A 17,918-nucleotide genomic window follows, 5' to 3' on the forward strand; every position below is an offset into this window, starting at 1 on the left:
CTGGTTTTCTCTTCTGATCGATGAAATGAATGGCATATGACTCTTAAGCTGCCTGTTGATTTATCGGTTCATACTCGTATTAGTTTCCCAAAACACCCTACACCTCTCTCGCCAAGAGCTATTGTTTGCTCCCCCCAGTAGCATTGATTTATTCCCCTCAAAGATCTATCCCTCCATTTCCATCCGTCCAACCATTCAGTCATCCATCTAACCACCTATCCAAATGAATCCATCCAGTCCCTTAACCTCTATCTCTCTTTATCTCTTCACCTCATCGCTATTTAAGCACTTGATTAACTGTCACTGACCTTTCTCCGGTGAGTGTTCATTTAATATTGGAACCTTTCTAATCTATTGTTTTATCTTAGTGGTTTGTCCTACGGTGTCTGATCAAGGGGTTACCGTGAAAGACACACAGGCACACTTGGTGCACAAGTGTGGACACACGTGCAGGCATTCTTCTACACGCACTTGTGCACACACAAACACACACACACACACACACACACTAACCGAATCTCTTTGAAGTCCGGCAGAATGGGGGAAAGGGGGCTTCTCTCATCTCATGAAGTATTCATGCAGTGTGTGAAGTGTGTGTGTGTGTGTGTGTGTGTGAAGTGTGCATGTGAGTGTGAGAGAGGAGCATGCAGCCGATCACCAGCCGTTTGCACAGCAGCTGTGTACTGACACTGTAGGGAGGGGTAGAAAGGGGGCTGGACTGTAACGAGAGAGAGAGAGAGAGAGAGGGAGAGAGAGAGAGGGAGGGAGGGAGAGAAGGTGTGAGCGACACAGACATAGGGAGGGAAAGACTGAAGCGTAGGGAGAAGAGAAGGGACCATTGGACTGCTGCCAGTGTTTCCCAGCAACAGCGGGAGGAGGAATTCTGTCTTTCCCTACCTCCCAGTGGATTTTCTCTCTCTTTCTCCCCCTCCTCTCTTTCCTTCATCCCTCTCCTGGAGTTGCGCTTGTCTCCCAGTGCCTGACTGCCGGCAGAGAATAGAGGAGCGTGGAGCGTAACAGAGAGAGAGAGAGAGAGGAGCGAGAGCCCTGCCTTGGTGCAGAGGTGAAGACAGACTGAAGGGTTATCCAGTGAGAGAGAGAGAGAGAGAGAGAGAGAGAGGGGGAGAGAGAGAGAGAGAGAGAGAGAGAGAGAGAGAGAGGGAGAGAGAGAGAGAGAGAGAGGAAAGTGAGTCAAAGACGGAGAACAGCTTGAGGTGAGCACACAGGAGCGGGAGTCGTTGAAGAACGAGGTATTGACGGAGAGAATGTAGGAAAGAGTGTTCATGAGAAGCAAAAGGAGGGGGAGGAATGCAGAGAGAGAGGTCTGGGCAAATGGAGGGGGCGAGCGGCGAGTGACCACGTGGATGAAAGGGACAGAGTGACGGAGGTCAAAGGAAAGTGGGAAATATTTGGAACATTTTAGGAAAGGGTCTGCTCATTCACAAAGCGGTACTGGAAGTGGACAGGCAGTGGCGTCTCCTCTTAAGGAATTCTGTCGGCTGGAGCCCCTCGCCCAGATCACTGCACCAAGGGATTTTTTGGGGGACGTTTACAAAGGATTGTCCTTGCCGGGAGACTCCCATTCACCCCAAAACTTTGTTGGACCGCCTCTTCCAGTTCAGCACGCGTAGTAGACCCCCCTCCCCCGCCCCCCCTCGTCGCCGTCATTGAGACACCGGTTGCCATGCGTCTGCCTTCCCTCTCCCAACTTCCCTCGTTTCCACAACTCCCGGCTGTGCGCTGCGTAATCGAGTGGAACCCCCGATGATCGCGAAGCACCGCGAAGCAGACAACCTCCGACGGCACCCGTGAATACGATACGCCTTCCCCCCCTTTTTTTATTCTCCGAACACTTCCACCCCTACTGTGAACCTTGCTCGCACATGTTGGGACCATGGAATATGCCGGCACAATACGAAGATGATTATGGAAAAGCACAGGTTTCCTCGCAGTTTGTGGCTAGGAACTCGGAATAGATAATGGATTGGAGAGAACTGTGAGTATGTTTTAGATGCTTTCCCTGTGGCACTTTGCCCACATGCCACCGTGTTGCATTTTGCATCTCATCTCATCGGATTTTCTTGTTGTTTTTGAGTTTTCATTGATGTTACTTGGAACCTTGTTCCCTTGTTCAGAGTCAACTTGTATTCAGCCATGACCATCTATTTCCTCGATATGGTATTTCTTTGTGGTCTGACCCTTTTGCTCTCTGGTGGGGTATAGGGTGGGGGGGGGGTCACATTTTTAACCCTGGGCTTTCTCAAAGCATTCGTCTTTCTCATCTATTGCTGACTATGCTTACCAGCATATCCTAATGTAGGGTAGTAGGCTAGGAGGGGGGTGAACAGGTGGGCGTGTCCCGATGCAGCCACCCATCCAAGCATCCTCGGCCCAGAATGGCTAGGGCGGGGCTTGAGGTTGGGACAGACATCTTAATCACCCAATGGGAGACCCAGATGTTCGACTACACAGGGGTGAGCACAGGTGGTTTTAATAGAAGGTGAGTCATTGTCCTTTGGGGAGCTGGTTGGGTCGGCCGACACACCCTGGCTGTCTGGGGCTGCTGTCACAGGACCTCTCCTGGGGAGGGGCACCAAACAGGGTGTTAACAAAGACAGGGACATACATTTCCGGCAATTTCTTCAGACACATAACCCTTTTACCAGGTTATGATGGTGGTTATCTTTTTTTTTTTTTTTTTTTATCTGCAGTCACAACCAGGATAAGAGTTAAAGGGAGACAGAAACAGAACAGAAAAATACAGGATGTGGCTTAATACATATAATATGACATGAACAAATACATTTTCCTTCCAAAATATTTATATTTTCAGTTGCTGTGGCCTGTATAGATGTGCTGTAGTGCTGTAGAGGAAAGGAGAGATGACCCCAAATCTATATTTGATGATTTCTACGTTTGATTTGTATTAGGAGGTAGGGCTTTGTCTTCAAAGGTGGGTTTTTCATGTGTGGATCCCTCCCTCCCTCCCTCCCTCCCTCCCTCCCTCCCTCCCTCCCTCCCTCCCTCCCTCCCTCCCTCCCTCCCTCCCTCCCTCCCTCCCTCCCTCCCTCCCTCCCTCCCTCCCTCCCTCCCTCCCTCCCTCCCTCCCTCCCTCCCTCCCTCCCTCCCTCCCTCCCTCCCTCCCTCCCTCCCTCCCTCCCTCCCTCCCTCCCTCCCTCACACTCTCTCCGCCTCTCTCGCCGCTCTTAAACAAACAATGTCAATAGTCTATTATGAACTGTAAATGTAAATGTCAGCATCTTGTACCCTCCCCTCAGACGGCTTCACACCAACCTTGAAATGCCATGTTTGCCGTAGGAAGATGTCCTCAGTCCACAGAATTTAGAATTTAGATACATGCACCAACCTAGGGGCCAATATCCTGAATGGATGGAGAAAGCTTTTTCTCCATTTATTTCATTTGAAAAAGTATCCGAAATTGGTTTTCCCCTCCCTGATGGGAGACTTGGTGTCACATTCGGCTCTGTCCCTTAGGATGACTTGGCGCCTGTGAGTTATGTTACCTGCAGCACACTGTCTGTGTGTTCTCCTGGTGGGACCTGAGCTTTGGGTTTCTAGACACACAAACACACACACACGCACACACACACACAAGCACTTAATCTCTCTCTCACACGTGCGATGGCGGTAAACGAGCATCTGCACCGCTCGCGCAAACGCTCACACCTGCGCGCGCACACGCCATTCTCAAAGGGGGGGGGGGGGGGCCCTTCCTGCTGTGTCCTTCACGGAAGCTATAATTACGCGGCGTGTTCCCTGATTGTGCTCCTGTGAACCGGCTGAGGGAGACGGATGGAAGGGGAGGCGGGGAGCGAAGAGGAGGAGTGGAGATGCCCTTCCTAATGAGCTCAGGCTTGTTTCCCAAGCACATCGACCCCCTGCCGGGACAGACACAAGCTCTCCATCCTCTCATCAACGTCTCCTTCCTTATTTCGCGGTCCGCCTCTCCCGCTCTCTCTGGCCGTCCGTCCTCCTGAGCTCCACCCGGTTTTCCCGCTCTCACGCCTTTCACTTCCTTTTCATTTATATTCAAATGTTGCAGATGCTTCAGGTTAACTCACATAACCTACTTGCCTCTTCTCCTATTGCTCAGCCATACAGTGCCCCTACGGGTGACAGTCCTGAACTGCAACTAACTCAATACAGCCCAGGGAGGAAGTGTTAAAGTGCAAGCTGAATTGATGGATGTGCTTTTGCCAGCACCTGGAACGTCTATCTTTCATTCCGACTTTACTGTCAACAGTGGAGCTTAGCGATATATATCTTCATTGGCCTAAAATACCTGCTATTTCTAGGGCTTTCTCCTCAGTGGTCAGCATTCTTTGTAGTGGGTGACGGTGCACACTAATGGCCCAGCCCAACAGAGCACTCACTACTGACTGGCTCTTGATGATGATCTGCACATCTGGATATTTGGTTGAATGTTTAGTGGTTAGGTCGTCTTCTGACCTTCTAAAGGGGACCTATCCGAATCAAGTTGCACCAAATTGTTAATTGCTCATCTAGACTTGGATACAGTTCTGTGTGCAGTCATGTCAAGTAACAACTAAGTTTTTCAACAAAAAGCTGTCCAAGCTTACCCCAGCACTACAAATCCCTTTCCACCGGCAATCCATTATTGAATTTGGACTCTCCTTCCTGCCTCACTGCCTAAACAATCTCACTAGGGACAGCCAGTCTCCCTTGTTGACCGACACTTAAGTATCGTTATATAGTCCTGTTTGTATAGTTGTCATTTCATCCCTTCACTATCCCTCTCCTCCTTTCTCTTTCCAAAATGTCGACTTTCCAATCCTCGTGTGTTTGGGGCCGCCAGGGGGACGTTTTCACTTTGGTTTTCATCGTGTGACATGAAAGTCGTTTCCTCTGATCGTAAGCACCAGGGAATGTGTAAGCATCTAGGTGGCTAATCCTCCCATTCATTATGTGCCAGAGAGAACTGGAGACCCTCGCCTGGCGGCTCGAAGGTAGAGGAGAAGGAAGGGGAGGAGGGATACTTGGACAGGGTGAGCGCAGACTGCGGGGAGATAACGAGAGGGTGAGAGGAGACAGTCTGGGGTGGAGTGACATTGACGGAAGAAGAGATCGAGAGACCGAAGAGAAAGTGAGCCGGTGGTTTCCCAGAGTAAACGTCGATTCGTGTTTGAATGTTGGGGAGTCTGGAACAGTGGTGAAAGAGAGTGGATGTCAGAGAGTGGGAGAAGGTAGCGGAGGGGCGGAGAGAGAGAGAGAGAGAGAGAGAGGGAGAGAGAGAGAGGGAGAGAGAGGGAGAGAGGGAGAGGGAGAGAGTGGTGACGGAGCAGCTGTCTTGCTGACAGGGGGGAGCATAGCTCGGCTGTTTGAAGGCAGCCCAGGGCAAAGTGTTCATCAGGCCACAGTGACAGCTGAAGGAAGACGCACTACTCTGACCCCTTTCTGACACGACTCTAGTGTGTGTGTGTGTGTGTGTGTGTTTGGGTGTGTAAACTGTATGTGTGTATATGCTGTACGTGTGTGTGAGTAGTTGTGAGGGGGAGAGGGCATGCTACCAAATCTGTTTTTGCATCTGTATTGTGTCTGGGTGTACACCCACAAGGGTATTGCAGTCTGGGTAAGCATGCACTTGTCTGTGAGCATGTTTATGTGGCCAAGTTGCACTCAATTGCTGAGACAATGACAACATAATGGCATTGGATTCCAACACTGGGTCGATATGGTGGACAATATGTCTTCCTCTTGATAGTGTTCTGTGGTCCAACCAAACCATAACTCATGGGATTACTTTTCTTCCATGGGGATACAGTTCTCCAGTTTGTATACTATTCCTCAAGATAAATGATCAAGGGTACCAGGACTCACTGCTGTGTCTGCTATGTGGATCATCTTGTAAAGTTTCCTGTTCACCTGCCAAGCGGGCCTATGTAGGTTAGATATATAGATGTTCCCCATGTCTCCCTTCTAGAATGACCTAGAAACATCCGTGAGAGCGTTTTACATCGAGGAAGCTTGTTCACTTCTTTTGAAGACGCTCAGAGCTAGATTACGTTTTGCACATTTGGGGAGGGATGAGAGGGGAGGGACGAGGATTCGGTCTTCATCTCCGACTCCTCCTCTCTCCTCTCCTCCGCGCCAGAACCCTTCGCTCCCACCGAGCTCTTCCTCGGGAAGCCCTCCTCCGGGTCACCGAGGAGGTCGTCTTCCACAAGCCCTCCTCCCGGGTCCCCATCCTCCTCCTGACCCGCACGCCCGTGCTCTCTCTCTCTCCCCCTTTGTTTCTCGCAGGGCCGCCCAGAAGCTCAGCCTGTCGTCCAAAAGGAAGAAGCCCCAGTCCACTCAGCTCCAGTCCCCCCCCGAGCCGGCCGAACCCCTGGTCTACACCGGCGGCTTCAGCGGAGCCCTGCAGCTGTCCCCTCCCGCCGTGCCGCCATGCCTCCTCCGGGCCGGGTCAAAGGTGAAGGACACCCCGGGGATGGGAAAGGTACGTTCCGATGACCTTGGCTATTTCTAGGTGGACTCAAGTGTTAAGAGCACTTGAGGTTGTGGAGATGTGGATAGGTTTGTCAAGTTAAGTTCCCGGCTAAACCTTTTTTTTTTTTATATTAAACAACGTGTGAGATGTCATCTAATATTAACGTTATATATACTCAGCTTCCTAATCCGAAATACGATTCATTCAGAATCAGATACATGAGTTAGCAGTGGTATGACTTTCAATCAGTCGAGGGTTTTTCGGCTGCCGCTTACGTCGACTCTGTGTGAATGAGCCGCAGACGGTTATGACATGTGATTCTAATTCTAATGCCGCTAATGCTAATGCCGTGGTGCTAACGCTCAAATCCACCCGTGACCCCGTGTGCGAGGGCCGTCTCGCCGATTCCCAGGCCTTTGGCATTCCATGCCTCCCGCTCCATATGCCAGGGCAGATTCCTGTCCCCGAGTGAGTGACAGACTGTGGGAGTGGGAAAAATGGTGAGCTTGAGAGGGAGGGGGCGGACAACGCCATGTGCAGGGGGTCATATGTGTGAAGAACATTCCTCTCGTAGAATGGGGGTTCTGTGTGAGAGAAGCACTCTTTGAAAGTGTCTGTGTGTCGAAACCCGGGCTTATCTGTTCCAATCGGTGACACGAGGCGCCAGGGAGGGGAATGTTGACGTTCCCTTTGCAAATCGCTTTCTGTTTTTGTCAAAGTGAATCAATTCGCTTTTCTAACACTGACCTAATGGTCAGTCCTTATGTGGGTCAGTCTGAGTGCGTCTGGGATGGAATAGGTTGGATGAAATTGCATAAAATGTGTAGACAGTCACACACTTACAAACACTTACACACTTACACACACATACTTACACACACACACACACACACACACACTCTCTAGCACTTTTGGGCAAAACTGAATTGAACATTATGGTTTAGTCCAATCAATTTAGTCATCAACTCAGTTCAGTAATAAACTACTATGTAATTACATAACAATTCTTATTGTAAAAGGGTTATTTCAGGGGTTATATTTTGGTCAAATCCACTAGACCCTTCCTTAATACTGTATCTTCTTACTCTTTTGTATTAACCTACACCTCTAACAATTGAGACCATTTAATTACATACATAAGGTATTGTCCCGGGTAGATACAGGGTAGTTAATGTAACCTTCATGTAAAGTGTTGCCCACATTTCCTAACTCGCGTAATGTATAAATTAATCATAAAGTTACTTAATTGCTTTAACAAGCCGTGTAACAGAGTGCAGAAACATGTTCCGGATGATTCTGCCCCTGCATTTGCTGCTGTAATAGAAACAGACTGCGTGTGAGCATCTGCCACCACGTCTCTGTTCTGCTCCGAGTGTGAAGTCATGAATCCTCATCTTTGCAGGGAGCACAAGCCGCTGTTTTTCCTATTCCCCATCTGCCCTGCTCTCACCTCTGTGGAGCCAACATCCATTCGCTTTCTTTCGACACTGTGCTGCTAAATCACAAAGCAAGACATCTCACACTGTCGTCATGTCATGTGGATGTATTTTTGAAACAACTGTTGGTAACAAAAAGATCCAATTAGGGAGTTTACAAGGCTAGAGCCAGACATGATGTCATGTGTTGTTGGACACCAGTTGATCCCCTCCCTCCTTCCCGCCGCAGACACAGACGCACACAAACAAACACAAACACACACACACACACACGTGTGTGTGCACACAAGGGCCTCATGGGTTCAGACTCATTAATGCTGGTGTCTGACTTGGCTGCGGATCAAATGAGTAGCCGTCAGAGTTCATTGTCAAATCCCGCGCCAAGCCTCTGCTGCTCAGCGGAGATTACACAGCGTGAAGCGATTATCCTGAAGTGGATTAGACATGGGTCCTGATCTAGCCCCGCCTCCCCACCTCGTCTCATTGGCCTGACTGTTGATTGACAGCTCGACCGAAACGCAACCCACCGGCCATCGACGTCCGCAGATGCTCTCTCGACTCTTGGTTGCCATGATGCGAATCGCGTACTTGGACTTACAGATTGGACACCGATGAAGTTGTTGACTCTGGATTCCAGGTATGATATCATCGCTGCTCCTCCTGGCATCCTGGTGGGGTCTGTGGCGGATGGCCCGTCCACGTGCCAACCTGGCGCCTCCTCACTCAGCTCACGGGCTGCAGCTGGAGGCAAAGTGATATCTGACTCCCTGGGTGCCCATGGATGTAGCGCCAAGAGCTACTTGAGACTGGCATGGCCCAAGGATGACCCCTCCCTCCCTCCCTCCCTCCCTCCCTCCCCCCTCCCTCCCTCCCCCCCATGCCCTCCCTCCCTCTCCCCACCCCCCCCCCCACCTCCCCCTAACTGCCAGCACCACCACAGTGGCTCCCCCTATCCCAGATGCCAGTCCCTCATCAGCTTTGATGCAGTTATGCGAGTCGCCTCCTTGAACTGTTGCTAGCAGCGGGGGGGCAATCCTGTTCTTGCTGCACTCAGCGACCGGGTTCGAAAGATGTCAGCCCTGCCTGAACTGGGGGAGTTTGTGTGAGGATACACGGCCTGTGATGGACGATAAAAGCTTTTCACCGCGTTGTGGACGCCCTCACCGGACACCGTGACTCATCACATCTCAGATGCCCTCATGCTGAATGGATCCCCTATCTTCTTCCATTAGGCTGGCGTCCGAGACGGAAAGAGAGATGGGTCCGCTGGCACTCGGACCTCTCCGTTCCCACTCATCCGTTTCCCACCCTTCGGACGATTCACTTTGGAGTCTCATTTCCGAGACTTGCTGCTGTCAGGGGTTCCCGTTGATCTTGTTTCTGAAGTTTTTTGCTAATCGTACATCTGGGGCACGCAGCTGCAACAAAAAAATGGTTAACGAGCTCCTCATCAAGGAAGCAGAGGAAATAAAGCACTCTCTTAATGAGCCCCGATGAGCTCAGAAGCATTGAGGCCGGCTGTACATCTGCATACAGATTTTCTGCAGCTCTGCACTTCTTCCTCTGCCTGAAGTTAAAGTGTGTCGTACTCTGAATATTCAGCCTCAGAAGGATCCTGTCATTATCGTTTGTGTGTTTTTTGTTGTTGTTGTTTTGTTAGACACCGATGCATGGGCACAGTTATGGAGTGAAGGTTCAAGGAGAAAAAGGATATGGCTCACGGATTAGTGTTTTGGCTTTTCTGGGGGGCTAGACATTGCTTTGGATCAAAGCATCTGCTTAACGAATGACGTTTAGTGATATGGATGCAGACCGGAGAAGGGAACATAAGTAACGTTAGGAGGTGTGTCAGGAGTCTAAAAAGTTCGGACCATGGATTTGGTGGTGTGTGGATGGATTAGAGGTCAATACTGTTTCTCTCTCACCAACCGTCTCTGGAGGAAGGGATCCCTCTCTGAATTGCTCCTTCCACACCCCCTTCATATTATCACCAGTAAAACCACCCCCAGTAATAACACTCAGAACTCCCTCTTACGGTACATGTAGTAGTGGGCACATTCAGTTCAATCTGTCTGCTCCCTTTTGGTTACCATAATCCTGGGGCACACCAGATATGTTGCTGCAGTGCTGGTATTTCTGCTCATCAAGCGGAATCCATGCCAGCCAGTATCTAAGTAGGATTCCTGGCCAAGTCATTTTTATGCGTCCCACATGGAAACCTTGCAAACAAGACCAAGAAGTTGTCAATATACGCGCAGAATATTGTCTTGCTGAACACACACACCAGATTCCTTGTTGAGGGCACTCACGTATGAAGCCTTACACAATGCTCCTTTGATGAGACTGTATACCAAGGGAAATAGAAAGACCAAACTTTTGATTTTGAGTGCCGTCAGAAGAAATCAGGGGGGAAATGTTTTTATCTTGGCGCTCGATACGGCATTAGAGGATGTGCGCGAGAGGCATTGTAATTCAGCTCTTGACAAGTCCCTTCATTGTCTGGGAATTGAATTCTTTATCTGTGTACTGTGGTTGTAAACGGGCAAGCTGTTTGTAGTTACAATGCAGGAAGCGGGCCCTGGTGGTTAAGCTATAAAACTCAATCAGTTTAGTCAGTGAATAATAGACAGGGCTGTGTCGTCAGGTGATCAGGGGAATGCATGCTGCTCTGAGCTCACGGGACGTGAATGTAAAGGGTGGGGGCAGTGCACATTTGCTCAGGCCATAAAACTGTGATGAAGGGCAAGGCGTAGCTTCAATACGTTTTATTTTTTTTGTTCTTCCTACAATTTATCGTCATCATCGCTCTCTCTCTCTCTCTCTCTCTCTCTCTCCCTTCATTCTCCCTCTCACCAACTCTCTCACCGCTTCCTTTAAAATGTAACGTACCCACTGTCGTGTCCATCCTGGCTTCCGATCAAATGAAATTGAACTCCGGAACCTTTCCTTTGGACTTTTCCCTGTCTAGATGAAACAGAGTGTAGCTCATATCCTGTTTAGGTGTGTGACACTCTGTCGTGGCAGTGCTCCACTCCACGCAGAGATTAGAATGGAAGTCTGGGCCTCGACATTGAGTATCGAGTCAGCTTACCAAGAACAGTGGCATGTCACCACAGTGCGTCCCTGTCACCCACCCAGAGAAAGATATATACATGCAATATAAGCCGCTTCGTTTCACAGTGAGAATGATTTGAATGTATTAACCTCAATTAGTGGTTTTCTATCAATTGGGGCTTGTTAAAACCGTTATGCATGAAAAGACAGATATGCATATTTCATGAGGTAATGTGTTTATCGTTGAATGGCACCTAAATTAATCTTTTTTGGGGGGGAGGGCGTGGTTGCTGGTGGGATATATAAATGAGATTAGCTAAGCGCAATGGTATGTGTAGCTTTTTAAAGCACTTTAAGGTAAGTTGTTTTGACCACAGCTTTGCTGGTTAATGGCTTTGTTGTTTGTTCAACTGAAAGAGCAGGATTGAAGAGAGGAGCAATTTGGCGTAAATCTGTTGTAAAACAACTCATAGTGCTGTAAATAAACAGTCTCATTCGGATGGCACAGCGCAACCAATTGGACATTGCAACATTGATACAGGTACGCTTGACAAATCAACACCTTTATGCTTTAACAGCTGTTTGAATGTTTTCCTCCCTTATTGCCCCCCTGTTGAACCCAAATGGAGGCAGATGCACTGATACAGCTCCCTGGAGCACTTATCCATCCCATGGGGCCACAGCTTGAGACTACATTTCCCATGGGTCTGTTCTGGGGCTCTCCTCCTTTGGGATGGAACATTTTCTAGGTCAGTAGACCAAGAGACTGATGAGCAAGGAATGACGGGACTTTGAAAGTCAACAAACCCAAAGCCCATGGAAACATGCCACAATCAGCACCAGCTTAACGGCCGCTGTCGGCACTATCATTTTTTATCACCTACAGAAATGTACTTCAGATTGTCAGCTTGAGGTTGACGGATGGCTGTAATACATCACTGGAGCAATTTGGATGCAAATGTCATTTTCTTAATCGATCACATTCAAACAGGATGGGCAGGACAGGACAAGCAAACGTTTTCTGGGATTTCCACTATTGTTCCGTGAAGGTCCACAGGTGAATGAAAGATCACGTTTGGCGCAGAACCAATTGTTTATGCTCGGGTTGGTGCTGTACACATTTATTTAAAAATATATTGTGAAAGTAGCCAAGCCAATTTATTCTTAACATGCATTCTAGTTTTGGTACCGTGTTTACTCTTAAGTGATTTAAAGGTTGATACGGTTGGCTTGGTCAAGTTCACATGTAATTAAAAACTGCTTCTGACTAAGACTGCAAATGGCTTTGAATCATCTACCTTGAGAATAAACTTCTGAATCAGCTGTTATTTGAGGGGCAATTAAGAAAAAACATTGGGCACCCAGTTCTGTCAGATGTTTCTACTTAGGTGTTTAGCTGGTTGCCATTGTGGGCTTGATGTAACAGCAGAAACCAATCCATTGAGCCTGTATTGTGTACAGAGCTTGGGACGGCCATTTTCATTCTTCGCCAAGATAGTGTTGATGTTGTTTTTGTCTGTTGCCAGTCAATGTCAGACTGAGGTCAAGGATAGGGTCTCAAGAGCCCTGGATCACGGGCTGTAGAATCCCTGCGGTGGTTTCACATGTCACTAGTTGAATATTCCTGGGCCAGAGTAAGGAGAGGCGCTGTTTGTGTGTGTGTCCCTGAGACAATCTGAATATCCCTGTGCTGCCAAATTGTATCACGTCCAAGCTTTAGCCCCGCATTAAGGATAATCCCTGGCAAGTCAGTTGAAGGACGTTAGCGTAGCATTCAGCTCTCAGTGCTGCCATATCCATTCATGCGTCACCCTGAAAGGCTAAGCAGCTGAGCACTCGCAGAGGTGTTGCAAAGCTAATTCTAATGATGCTATGCTGATTAGGAGGGGACATTAGCATTAGCATTGGGCATGACCATGTGGAATGAACACTAGTATTGAGCAAAGAACAGGTGTTTAATGTCATATGTAGCAGTGTTTCTCAACCTTTTCTCTGTCTTAAATTGGTATTCTATTGCATTTGCCCCTTTGGGAACAGCTTCAAGCAAAACCAAACATTTTCCAACTGGCTATAGTAGTGCCAGATGGCCATCTGTGGAGCAGTTAGCGACAGACCCAGGGATTTATGCAAATCCACCGGCCGTGTGGACAAAAAAAACGACTCGAGTGTGTTTAAGCCGGGGTATCGAGAATAGTTTTTCACAAACATGTCCCCCCCCCCCGCCCCCCCTTTGCTTCCCCGTCCTTCCGCAGGTCAAGGTGATGGTGCGGATCTGCTCCACCCAGGGCTCCCACGACACGTCCGAGTCCATGTCGTTCCTCAAGGTGGACGCCCGCAAGAAGCAGCTCACCCTCTGCGAAACGGCGTCTAGCAGCGCCGCCCAGAGACGCTCCTCGGCCTCCGCCCCCAAGATGTTTGCCTTCGACGCCGTGTTCACCCAAGACACCTCCCAGGTAAGACGTCCTGTCCTCCCCCCGGGCCCTGTTCTTCACCTCTGGGTTCCGATGTTCTCGACGCGCCGGATGGGCCGTGCGGTCGCTCAGTCGCCGCACGAGACCAACTCATTTGCTTCGTTGGAGACTTTGATTGGCTTGTGAAAGACACGGAGGAATGCGTTTGAAAAAAACGAGGGTGTGGGTGATCTTTAGATGAATGTGTTTCCAAAGGAAATGGGTGAGACAACAGCTACAGCTCCTAATCTCGGATGTGACATCTCGATGTGTGTGTGCGTGAATGAATGCATGTTCGGAGCGTGAACAGTTGTTCCCGTGAAGTGCTTTGGATTCCAGTGAGGGCCTATACCGCACGTCACCAAAAATATAGTATGCTTCCTGTCACACAGACACTCGACATGGGGGGGTGAGATCACTGAGATCAAAGAGAATAGTCGCAGAGAGGGAGAGAGAGACATTTCTGGATGAGGATAGCCTTACCCAGAATTCACAGTAGGGATCCCCATCGCATGGTCTCAGCTGCATTGTGCCATGCGACAAGAGGTTAGAGGGTGTGCTGTCAAACATCATAAGGGCCTGATGATGTGTGCCCCTATACAGCACTGTTCAAAAGGAATCGGGGCTTTGAAGAGGAAGCCATCCAAGCCTCTCTTAGAACTGTCTCACCAACTCATAGGATTCTCTCGAATCCTTTCTCGCCCACAATGGCACGGCCGCACACTTGCACACACACGCACATTCATATTTACACACGTGCGCGCGCACACCCCCCCGGACACGGACAAACCCAGTTGTGCGCCACCGCACACGGTGCCAGTACGCTCTTCTCGAACTGGCTTATCCACAGCGTACACTCAGGCCTCTGCTTTTCTCCTCTCTCTCCCTCGTTCTCTCTCTCTATTCCTCTTTGTCGTTCTGTTTGTCTCCCTCAACCCTTTGCTCGCCTCTCCTTCTCTTGCCCCCCACTGCCACATACACACACACACACACACACAAGCATACACAACGAGGATCCAAACTTGAACACTTCATCACGGGAGCTTTATGGCAGTACCTCTCTCCAGCTTTGTCTATCACCTGGGGACGGCTAGCTGCTGCATAGATTGGTCAGAGAGACAGAACCCATTATCTGTTGCCGGGGGCGAAAATACGCTCCACTCTGAAAGCAAAGCAGACTTGGACTACATTACATCCTGTTTCTCAAGAGTTGGAGTGCAAAGACAGCATTCCAGCTGTGTAGGGAAGGCGAGGGTGGATAGCCTATGCACTGTGTAAGATACTGTCTGTGGTCAAAGGAATAATGTATAAAGGCAGTTTGACTTTTATCAGCATGTGACTTCTAATAGTCTTGTGCAGTGTTGCAGCGAAACCCCAATAGGTAACCTGGTCTTTCATTTGACATTGATGTTGTACACACTTTGAACAAGGTGGACTGGCTTGGCCAATTCAATTTCCCCAAAGAAGCTTGTATGTGATGCAACATGTAGAAATTCCCTCCCACACCTTATGCCCTCAAGGCTTGCATGTACAGTTTGTGTGTTGTACAATAACACAAAGAGACTACAACAACCTTGTTTGTTTCTGTTTGTACCAGTGGTCAATTGTATCTTCCGTCGCATACATAGGGAGACTTCTTCCTTTCTAGGGGGAAGTTGAAGTTAGCCGGGGTGGGTTTTGCTTGGATGTCATAGGCTGAGGCTACCTGTTCTCCTGTCCTCATTGGCTGAGTTGTGATGTGATGTTTCGCGCCTGGCTGACACGAGCGATGCCCTGTCCACAGGCTGAGGTGTGCTCAGGGACAGTGGCGGAGGTCATCCAGTCTGTGGTGAACGGTGCAGACGGCTGCATCTTCTGCTTCGGCCACGCCAACCTGGGTGAGTGAGCGGCTTCTTGTTGTTTCTCACACACACACACATCCTCTCCCATCCCCTTCCAACCCACTCCATTGCGCGATCCAACGTGTCATTTCAGTCACTCACACCTTTTTAGAAGGAAACAGACTCGATGGCTAATCAAACGGAGGTCGTCTCTTTTGTAATTGACTTACTCCCCCCCCCCTACCTTCTCCATTAGAAAACCACTTCACGGTGTTCATTTCCCTGTGGGGGTATTCTGCGCTAGGTGTTTTTTTTTTTTTGCCTCGTTGAAAGCTCCTCTTTTTCGGTGGATTTCTGCGACTGAAAGAGGAGAGGGAGGAGGAGAAAGAAGGAGAGAGGAGGGGGCGAGGCACATGCCAGCAGCCAGTTGTGCTTGTGGTTTTTCGGTGGGAGTAAGAATCACGTGTGTGCACAGGAGGGTGTGTGTGTGTGCGTGCGTGTATTTTCCATTTGCTTCCTCGCCGCGATGAGTGGGCACGGTTTGGACGTTGTTTGTGTGGATTTGTGTGTGTGGGCAGGTGTGTAACAGGTGAGTGGTTGTGCTTCTTTTCCATAGTGGGAGAGTGAAACGAGTGTATTTTCTCTCTATCCTCCCTTTTTTCACCTCCAGCTGGGCAGACCTGTCAAGTCCCCCTCCGAGTTGCTCAAATCCCCCAATGTTTAGTTAGTGTACTGCCACTAAGACCCTGTTCTCCTCAATTCTTCCTTTAAATCTCCTCCAAGCCGTCAACATGTATGTTTTTAAGAGCGGCAATTACTGTTCCACCAATTGAGTTCATTCTCACCCTCTACTGTCACTCAACTGTTTGGCATTATACTGTATGTCTCTGAGTTCACCTCCCTGAAAACTCGATGGACCTTTGACCCCTTTCTCCGTTGCAGGCAAGACCTACACTATGATTGGCCGGGACTGCTCCACCCAGAGCCTGGGCGCCGCCCCCACCGCCATATCCTGGCTCTTTAAGCTTATTGAGGAGCGCAAGGAGAAGGCCGGCGCGCGTTTCTCCGTCCGTGTGTCTGCAGTGGAGATCTCCGGCAGGGACGAGACGCTCACCGACCTGCTGGCGGACGTCTCCTCGGGCAGCCAGCAGGACGGACAGTCCCCGGGTGTGTATCTGCGTGAAGACCCCATCTGTGGATCACAGGTACGTGCCTGTGAGGGAGAGAGGGGTTGGCCGTCCAAAAAGGCAGAGGGGGGATTGCGTGTGTGTTTGTTTGTGAGGGGCGGGGCCGGGCGGGGGAGGGTGTGTTTGATTTGTTGCCATTGTGTTCCTCTTCCCGTAACGTCCCACTGTTTCTCTAAAAAGCTCCTCCTGAAAAACGTTCCCCAAATCCTTTGGTCGGTCGTCGATCATTGACGCAAAGCCATTGCTTTACCTGAAGCTTTTTTTGGGGGTACCGCAAAAGAAAGGGTTCTATTTTCTGGAGGTTTCCGCCTCTCTCTGACCTCTTATCGTGACCTTCTGGGGTGATTGGACCTCCTGTCTCTCACCTCTCCTAACCCCCCTCCCTCTGTGCGCATATCTGACCCACTTATCACCCAGGAGACCCCACACAGCAGACCAGAAATGTGCACCGCTCGTCCAATTAGCCAGACCCTTCTAATGCGGCCCCTTTTCATCTCTACACTCGTCTCCTCCCACACAATCTTTTTCATTCCCTCTGTGCCCTGCGCCTCTCTACCTCCGCATCCTTCACTTGTTTTCTGTCCCTCGCCGTGACGCTTTCGCTCTCTCTCGCTCTCTCTCTGTCTCTCTCTCTCCCTTCTGAATATCTCCGTCTTTTTCACCTCTTTGCCCCCAAACTTCCTCCTCTCACAACCCTTCCCTCCCTCCCTCCCCAGCTCCAGAACCAGAGTGAGTTGCGGGCGGCCACAGCAGAGCGGGCAGCCTACCTCCTGGACGCAGCCCTGGCTGCCCGGAGCACCAACAAGCCCCTCTGCCTGGAAGAGGAGAGGAGGAACTCCCACGTGCTCTTCACCCTCCACGTCTACCAGTACCGCATGGAGAAGAGCGCCAAGGGAGGAAGTGAGCTCCCATCTCGATCTTGTGTGTTTGAGTGTGTGTGTCTGGTGTGTGTTTTGTGTTTGTTTGCGTTCGGTGTGGTTGCTGTGGATTCACTGTGCTGTCTGTTATATGTATGTTCCCTTGTGCAGAGTAGAAATCCCACATGAACTGTATGAGGCTGGATATCAAATACTTAACATTAGAAAAAGACATGAGATGAGCTTTGACATCTCATGAACATTACCACTCTAACTTCCCATCCTGTGTGTGAAGTGTATCAGATATGATCAGCGTTTACATAATGACTTTTTTTCTTTTCTTTCTGGAGAAAACGTGTCTTATAGCCTTCATTAGCCCTAAATCGACCATGGTATTGATGCTGCGAAAGCTCTGCAAGATCTTAGCGTCGCTAATTTGCTCCCCGCTCCAAAGAACCACTCGGATCAGCACAATGAAAGTCTCTGCCCTTTTATCTCCAGAACATATTTCACATGGATCATTAGTATGTGGCGACCATCACAGAGCCTGCATGGGATCCTGCACGTCCATTATCTTTATCCTTCTTTTTCATCTCAGTGTAAGCCAACGCACATTCATTAGCTTCATTTGTAGTTGCTGATAAC

At 49.5% G+C, this 17,918-nt stretch overlaps 1 protein-coding gene across 1 annotated transcript in view; it reads left to right on the forward strand.

Moving 5' to 3' along the window:
• Positions 1-17,918, forward strand: part of kif26aa (kinesin family member 26Aa) — a 74,799-nt gene that overhangs the window by 44,360 nt on the left and 12,521 nt on the right. Inside the window, exons 5-9 of the mRNA XM_084700692.1 lie at positions 6,283-6,478; positions 13,212-13,412; positions 15,193-15,286; positions 16,172-16,434; positions 17,133-17,316. Coding sequence (XP_084556818.1) covers positions 6,283-6,478; positions 13,212-13,412; positions 15,193-15,286; positions 16,172-16,434; positions 17,133-17,316 — 938 coding nt within the window. The remainder of the gene's footprint in view (positions 1-6,282; positions 6,479-13,211; positions 13,413-15,192; positions 15,287-16,171; positions 16,435-17,132; positions 17,317-17,918) is intronic.

Source organism: Hypomesus nipponensis, chromosome 6 (genome assembly GCF_054491055.1).
Source record: "Hypomesus nipponensis isolate SF chromosome 6, ASM5449105v1, whole genome shotgun sequence".
In the NCBI taxonomy this organism is placed as follows: Eukaryota; Metazoa; Chordata; class Actinopteri; order Osmeriformes; family Osmeridae; genus Hypomesus; species Hypomesus nipponensis.